Source organism: Drosophila innubila (genome assembly GCF_004354385.1).
Source record: "Drosophila innubila isolate TH190305 chromosome 2R unlocalized genomic scaffold, UK_Dinn_1.0 1_C_2R, whole genome shotgun sequence".
NCBI classification, from domain to species: Eukaryota; Metazoa; Arthropoda; class Insecta; order Diptera; family Drosophilidae; genus Drosophila; species Drosophila innubila.
In genome coordinates, this window is record NW_022995374.1 from 15,108,570 (window position 1) to 15,116,693 (window position 8,124).

The window sequence follows — 8,124 nt, forward strand, 5'->3', positions numbered from 1 at the left end:
ATGAATTTTGGATGATACAAACATTCAAGTGTAATTAATTAGTGTTTGTATATGTGTTTTTTTGTTTATTGTTTATTTAAGTATGAGTTGAAGAATTATGCACACAGTATGTATGAATTAAATATAAATATTAAGTGAATACTTTGGATTTTGTTCTATGCTAGGCTTACAAATAGGATGATCGTGTAAATGTTATTCAATAATATAGGCTCTGCCTACGTATATAATATTTAGAATTATATAATTATTATTAGTTATAGCATTTGTACATGATAGTTAAGCAAAATAGCTCTCATTATTTGCCAAACATTTTGGCAAACCACAAAGAGCAATTTTAATTCAGTTGAGAGTTAAGAAATTGGCAATTTATGGACCATTGGAAATAAAGGAATTCTATTTCCAAAAGTGCACAAATTGACAAAGTGTAAATACTTAATTTATAGGATGTTCCACTGGTCGAAATAAGGAAATTTGTGAAAGCACAGCCAACAAAAGCAACAACAACAATAAGCTTAACTATTTGAATAAAGCTTATTATTGTTGGTTTTAGGGTCTGTGGCACAAAATTCAACGAAACTCTGCTTAGAATATATTTCCTACATATATATAAACAAGTGAATACATATAAGGAGTTTTGGGAACTAAGCAGAGTGACGTCAAGTTTTGTTTGTTAACAAATTTTACACACAACAGCAAAATAGTTGAGAGTAAAATTTACAAAATGTACAGCTATTTGAATTTCATGGTTAAAGATTTTTCAAAAAATGTGTCTCTTGGTTTTTGTGTAGTTGTTGTGTTGTGTTAAGAACTAATCACTTAGTTTATGGCATTTCTCACTAGAGAAATCTAAAAAGTTTCATTTAGCTCGTACTTAATATGTACTTAGTAACTAATTTGTTCTATTACTAGTACTGGTTTGTAGTAACTAGTATTAAACTATTTGTTAATATTCGCAACTTTCGCCCTTGCACTGCACAAAAATTTTTTGACTTAATTTAAAATAATTACTTAAAATTCTAGATCGAATTGAATGTAAAAAAAATCGAATTTTTTGCAGTGGCATAAAAAATAAAATAAAATTACAAATTGCAAGTGAGTTGATTAAATAGTTAGTTGCAACTAATTCTATTCTCTTATTCTTTTTTTGGTCAGCTGCAAGCAATCAATTGTCGTTGCGCGAACGCTTCAACAGGCAACCAAATTGCGCTCCAAGGCTGGAGCTGCTCCTGCTGCTGCTGCTGGCGGAGTGGGAGTGGGAGCTGGAGCCGGAGCTGGTGCGCATACGTTTGGCGGGTGAGATTTTCTTTGGCGCCTGCGGCAGACGCTTGCGCTCCTTCATGAACTCTGCAAAAAAGAAAGAGATGAAAACATGTTTAGTTATTGTGGAATACAAATAATGGATTGGGATTAAAGTCAGCTGGCAACTACCCCTAGGGTCATTGATATTCCTGTTGATGAATGAACAGCAGGCGCCGCCTGTTTTTGCACATTTTGATTTAGAATTGTGGCACGTGGCAGGCAGAGGTAGGTTCTACCAGGGGTAGTACCATACAAGGGTAGCAAACAGACAGACAGACAGACGGCAGCTAGACGGTTCAGGTAGCACGCTGTGATCACCGCACGCCAAGTGAGAGTGGATGTTGCATTGTTGCATAAATTACACGCCCCGCCGACTGGACAGACTGCACAAAAGTACAGCTAAGTTGCAAGGCTGCACAGTGTACACTGTACAATGCAATGCGGGCTGACCAGAACAGACACTTTTTTATATCATTTGTATTATTATGTTAATAACTATGCAAAGTGACTAAAAAGAACCTACAAAAGCAATCAGCGACATCAACTGCTGATAGCGGCACATTGTGTGCTGCAGTTGCCCCCTCTCTCTCCCCCTCTCACTCTCTCTCGGAGTGCCTTTGTCTCTGCCTCTAATGAGGTCAACCAAGAACGGAGCTGCGCCTGGCACATCTGTTAACATTTACAGCCAGCCCGCATGCAATGATCACATTTTGGAAATCAACCCCCGCGACGCAGGCGCAGGGATGTTGCGTGCATTGACTTCGGCGAGGGGGGAAAGAGAAAAACAGCTGCAGGCAACACACAAAGATCGGACTTGTATAACTTAACCCCTTTTACAAAATCACATAAAACATAACTAATTATAGTACGATTGACGGAGCCTATAATTTTGGTTTTCAAAGCGATCAACGCCCACGCTGTAATTCAGGAAAAGGGTGCAGAGTGCTGGGAATGGAAACGATTCTTCACTCAATAATATTGATTTGTTGTTCAAATTATTCTATCAAATTATTAAAATGAAATATTACTAAAGAACAAAATTACTGAGATATACTTAAAAAGAAGTCAAAACATTTGAAGAATGTCCTCAAAGATAGGGACTAAATATGTGATATAATTTAAACATAGAAGAAAAGCAAATAATAAACATAACATTATTATTTTTCATTTGGAATGACAGTAAAGTATTGTTTAAGTTTGAGGAATTGATCTGCTTTCTCCCTAGTGTTTTGGAATATTTTTAAATTATTTTCTATCATTATAAATCACATTTGATCTTATATATTGTAATAATTCACTCACTAAACACGGATAAAGTCTTAGTATAATTTGTTTTAAAAGACATTCAATGAGTACTGAAAAATGTATAAGTTTCTATATCAATAATAACAGAATTCAGGGCAACTATTGTCGAGTCTAGGGTTGTTATAGGTAGAATAATTTGCCCACTCCCACTTGTGAGTTATGGGAAATGAATTTGTAACGTTCAAAGTGCAATCAGGCGCAACGCTGGGAAAGGATATGCATCGGTGATCGCCAGTGAACTGTATTATCAATTTGTTGACTGCAACTCACCTGTGATTTTGAGCTGTCGCTTGCGCTGCTGCGTTGAGTAGTTGCAGGAAGATGTGGAGGCGGTCAAGGCTGCTGCAGATGTGGAGGCTGCCAATGGCATCGACTCATTCTGTGAATCGTACTCATTATCCGTGTTCGAGTCCAGCGATGAGTTGGCCAAGTTCTCCCGATCCGCACGCTCATTCAGCAGCGTGTCCATGTCACTGGCCATGGCGGAGTCGTTGGCATCACTGCGCACATGGGCGGCACGGGTTAGTGTGTACATTTGGGGGGCAAAGGTGGACTCTTGTGAGCTGACACGCTCCCAGATGAAACTGCCATTCGCACTCAATGGACGGTCGCTGCGAAAATCAAAGCCCCACTTTTGTGTGGCCATTTCCTGATGACGCTCCAGTTCCGCATTGAAGGGACTGCTGGTAAAAGGAAACACACACACAATTGAGTGTTTTGTTCGTTGAATCAAATGCAATTTGTACTCACGTTTTGGTCTCCATCAGATTCGTCGGCGCTGGGCCAAAGAGATTCCGCTTGATGCGCTCCAATTGACGGCCGTAGTGCAAATTACGAGTCACGCCTGGACTTGCGCTCATCTTGCAGAATTCACTCAGCACTGGATTAAGCACGCGTGCACTGACCATGTTGTCGTTGTTTGTTTCTGGTTTTTTTGTTTGGTGTTATTTTCCTCTTTCTTTCTGTTTGGACTGCGATGCGACGCAGTTTTGCTGCCTACGCTTTGGCCACTTGTTTGCGAATCGCACGACCAAATGAAATGTCAAAGTTTTCGCGCCAAAACTTTGTTTTTCTGTGCTCGCCTGTACGTACGTCGTTGCCCAACGCAAAGAGGGGCGAGCTCACCAATACACACACAACACGCTAGTCTCCAAAACGCGTTGCCTTCGTCTCTGTGTACGTAACTGAGCGCAAACGTTTGCTTGTGTGGGGCTCACGTATGTAGTGTTGTTGCAGTCTCAGTCTTCTTCTGCTTCTGCGTTTTTAGCATTCGTTTTAAAAGTGAAATTTGTTGTTTTTGCAGTCGATTTGTTTAGAAATATGATATAAACAAATGTTATGTCTTGCTTATTATAATTATGCACTCCAAGTCAATAATTATCACTCTATGTATTCGTCACGAAAAAAAGCACTCACTCAAACCAAAAACTGACGAGTTAAGCACTCAATTGTGAGACTCCAAAAGCAATTGCTTCTGTTTTGCTTTTGCACTAGAATTGTTTGTTTCTTATTGTGTGTTCAGTGTTTTATTGTTTACAACTAATAATATTGTAAATTCTTATATATTTTTATTCGCGTTTTGTCTGAATAATTTGTTAGATTGCTCTGACGTGCGCAATTCGAACGCACTAGCGAACTTATCTCAACGAGCAGAAAAACAAAACTGAACCTAAGCAAACGGTTAAAAATGATATTTATACGCGCTATCTTTTACACTCAGAGAGCCCAAACTTACTCTCAGTGTCGCTCGCTATCAGAGATGCGAACGTTGGCTGCAACACATACATAGCTAGTCTGCGGTTAAAAACGGCTGAGCTGCAGTACGAAATTAGCTCGAAAATAGTCAAGCGAGCAGAAATGTAGCCAGATCTGTCGGGAGAAGTGCATACACGGACAGCGCTATACTCAAATCAAGTTTTTCTCTCAGAGAGCCAGAGAGCGAACGTGTGGAAAACAACCACAAAACGAAACGTCAAACAACCACCGTAGCGTTGCCACACAACGGAGCTGCAATGTTGTCACAGCAACCCTCGATTTCAAAACGATCTAAGAAGAAGTAGCGGTGCTGCTCTGCTGTTTGTGACTACACTTCTGTGCTTTTGGCACTATGAATAAAGTAATCAATTTGACGTCATGCGTATATTTAGTATAATTATTTTTGGTATTCTTCAAAACTACTTGCTAGCAACTAAACCAAACCTTAACAATTAAAAAAGTGTTACACTAACGCCTTTAATTAAAAGTTTTCTAACGATATGTATCGAATAGAACATCCACAATTCGGCTTGAAAATATTCAAACGCTTGTTGTTGCTGCCCGGGTTGGAGCTGTACTTTTCGTGCATGCGATGAGCAGATAAAAATGTTTAGGCTTCGGTTTGCTTAACCTGAAACTGGATTTTTGTATTGTGGCACAGTCAGACAAATTGGATTTGGGGCAAGGCAGACACACAGTTTCACTTTCCTATTGTGGCTTGGGGCCAGAGTGAAACTTTGAAAAGTGCAGTAGGACATACGAAATAGAGTGAAAAGATAAAAAATAATCCGTTGCATTTGACTTTCGACCGTTACATGCAGTGTAAATTTGAAATATAGAAATTTCCCAAGCTTAGAATCAGCTTTATTAATGTGCAAAATCGTAAAAAATTAAATTACACTGCCAAAAGGTAATAAAATACGATTTATATTGTTTGCACAAATGCAATTAAAGTGCACAAAAAGCAAAAGAAAAAAGTTAGATCTCGGTTCAAAACTAAAGACATCATTTGGACTTCACCAAATAAAGGAATAAAAGAAAAGGAAAAAAAACTGCTTGGGTTTTCCTATAAAAAGAAAATAATTAAAACCATGCCCCGAGTGCAATCACCCCAAAAAGGCAGCCAGGAAACGATCTACCGATCGATTAGGCAGCCAAGTCTCGATTTTGACTCGACTCCCTCCCTATTCCCAATTCCCTATGTACAATACCAATGCCAAGTGCTAAGCAGACACACCGCAGAGTCTGTTTATGGGACACACCCCTCAGTAACCGAAAACTGAAGAACAAAAAAAAGAAACGTAAATTTACACACTTTTTAACAAATTTGAAAAATTCTGCCGGCATTCATGCCTGAAACATAAACAACTCAAGAGATCCTGCACATGGCATCATATCATATGGGGGGTAGCGAGTTCGTGATCCCTTTAAGTAATTTCCTCAAGTTGAGGATGTCGTGAAAATTTATATGGGTTGCATTTTGCTGTGTAAACACACGGAAAAAAAGGCGTCGAATTGAGGAGGAAAAATAAGGCTACTGACAATGGGGTGTACTTCAAGTGGTGCTCTTAATCCTTTATAAGGGCAGCCCATAAAAGGATTGCTCAACATTGGAACGTGCGGGTATTTTAATGCCTATTTGTTTATCCATCGATATAAGCCTATAATGCTGGTTTGTATTATAGCAAAACGAAGAAACTTGGACTTATCAACAACATTTGACAATAATTGGACGCTGATACAACGATCAATGTCTACGGCCTCCAATAGAGAATACTCCACATTTGACTGATAAGTGCTTAAGACAGACTTTTATAGTTCAACATTAAAAAGACTTGATAAGAACTCAAGTTGACGGTCGCCATTGTGAGCATACATAAATATATTATCTCTGGGTCTATGAAAAACCTCAACGGACGGTTTCCACTCTGCATAAAATATACGTTACACTCATTTCAAATGCAACGCGCCTTATCGCGTCGAGCGGAACACAAAATCAACAAACACCCCCCGAAAAGTTGTTGCACCCAAGATATGATATGCTACTAAAAACTCGACTTAGTATAGCCACGTGTTCTACAAAGTGTGCAGTTCAGCGTGACAGACCAAGTAACGTACCGAATTGTATAAGATACTATATATTCCATATAGCGGCCTGTTCCACTAAGGAAATTGGCATAAAATTGTTTAGCTCACGAACTGTGACCACAAGTTCAATTCGAGCTGAGATAGTTACTTATTCTGGGCAGGTGCGTTATGGTTAAGGATATTTTTGAGAGGGTTTACTATAACATAGCGGAAGTACTCTCGATAGGGTGTAAATAAAATGTGAAGCAATCTATGGGAAAATTATAAAACATAAGCTGCAATTGTGTTTTTTTTTCTTTATTTAAGACAATGGAAGACAAAGTATTTCAAAGTAGCTACTTAAGTGTTTTTTAAGATATTTAATTCTTGAATTCTAAAAACTCATCTATATATTTTTGATAAAACAATAGAAACATTCAAAAATTTGTAAATCTCTCAATTTGTAGGCTGATCTTATTTTAAAGTAATAGTACAGTTTTCCTAAGTTCAACTGATCCTTAGAATATTTCTCTAGTTTTTTTAAAAGTACAGTTATATTCAAAACTCTTAGCGTGTTCAAAACGTGTTTATCAATGTCCCTCTCAGCTGTAATGAATTTCATGAAGTGTTATCCCAATCTAAACAGAATCTTCACTATCTATGATCGTTGAACCCTTGGCAAATGACCAATCATTAATTATTAAAACCAAATCTCAGCTCAGGACATTTATAAATGACTTTGGCTTAACTACGTTTATTTGGACAAATTGCTGCGGTCAAGTTGGGTGTTTATTTTTGACATTTGTTGTGCATTTTGGGAATAAATGCTAAGTACATTATTGATGGATTTTCAAAGGCAATGCAAATAAGAATGGCTTAAGATATTTATGCAAATATTTATGCTGACAAATCCAGAAGGAAATCTTTTGGCTACTGTGCTACGAGTTGCAGTTTGGACAATCATCATCAATCAAAGGAGAAACACACACTTGTACTGTCCTCAGGGAATATATACATATAGTTAGATAACTGGTCAGGCATACGAAATAACAACTCATTTTATTGGAACAACTACTAGACAAACACACAGAGCGAAAGAGAGGGAGAGTTTTCCTAAGGGATCTCGCGTGTTTTCCTGGTAAACGCGTGGAAGGAAAAAAAAACTCGTTTTATCTAAAGTGGAAATTATAAATATTTATGGAAATGTAAAAAAAAAAAACAAACAAATTCAGAAACTAAAGGTAACTCGGACCTAAAACTCTCTGAGCTCCAAGCCGAGTCTGTAGATGTATCTCAGTATCTCGTTGTATCTTTGTATCTGTATCTGTATCTTTGCTTTGATTGTTTGTCCAGTCTATCAGTGGCTAGAGCTCAAGCTGTGACGCTGCATCTACCCCAAAAAATTAACTTCTTGGATACAAAGTGCATAATAAAACGATTTCAGCGTTCTGGTGACTGTATAAATAATAATAAAAATGCATTTATGACTCTGATTGGAGAGAAAAAGAAGACAGCAGAGAAACGACTTATGGGCTTGCCCAAAAATAAAAAAAATCCTTTAAGCAACCTTACAAAATGCGCAACGAAAACAGGTTGAGAAACCAAAGAGAATGAAAAACCAAAAAACGTAGTTAGGTAGTTTTGGGAGTCGCGTTGAGTCGAGTCAGACAGGCAGGTAGGTAGATAGATTGGGGGCAG

At 38.0% G+C, this 8,124-nt stretch overlaps 1 protein-coding gene across 2 annotated transcripts; it reads right to left on the reverse strand.

Annotated features, from left to right (window-relative positions):
- Window positions 1-41: 41 nt before the first annotated feature.
- On the reverse strand, window positions 42-4,271 carry LOC117784952. Of its 2 annotated transcripts, none has more exons than XM_034622809.1 (3): window positions 3,355-4,271; window positions 2,875-3,284; window positions 42-1,344 (listed from the first exon to the last, which is right to left on the reverse strand). In XM_034622809.1, the coding sequence occupies exons 1-3, from the start codon at window positions 3,510-3,512 to the stop codon at window positions 1,163-1,165; spliced, it is 750 nt and encodes a 249-aa protein (XP_034478700.1). In that variant the 5' UTR covers window positions 3,513-4,271; the 3' UTR covers window positions 42-1,162. The 2 variants fall into 2 exon arrangements, with proteins under 2 accessions (XP_034478700.1, XP_034478699.1); XM_034622808.1 differs by having other exon boundaries at window positions 2,875-3,287.
- Between the last annotated feature and the right edge of the window lie 3,853 nt (window positions 4,272-8,124).

Coding starts and splice junctions, on each gene's coding strand:
- LOC117784952 (XM_034622808.1), bottom strand. CDS start 3,512: ATGGTCAGTGCACGCGTGCTTAATCCAGTGCTGAGTGAATTCTGCAAG. Junction 3,288..3,354: donor AATCTGATGGAGACCAAAAC/GTGAGTACAAAT, acceptor TCCTTTTACCAG/CAGTCCCTTCAATGCGGAAC. Junction 1,345..2,874: donor GCGACAGCTCAAAATCACAG/GTGAGTTGCAGT, acceptor TCTTTTTTGCAG/AGTTCATGAAGGAGCGCAAG.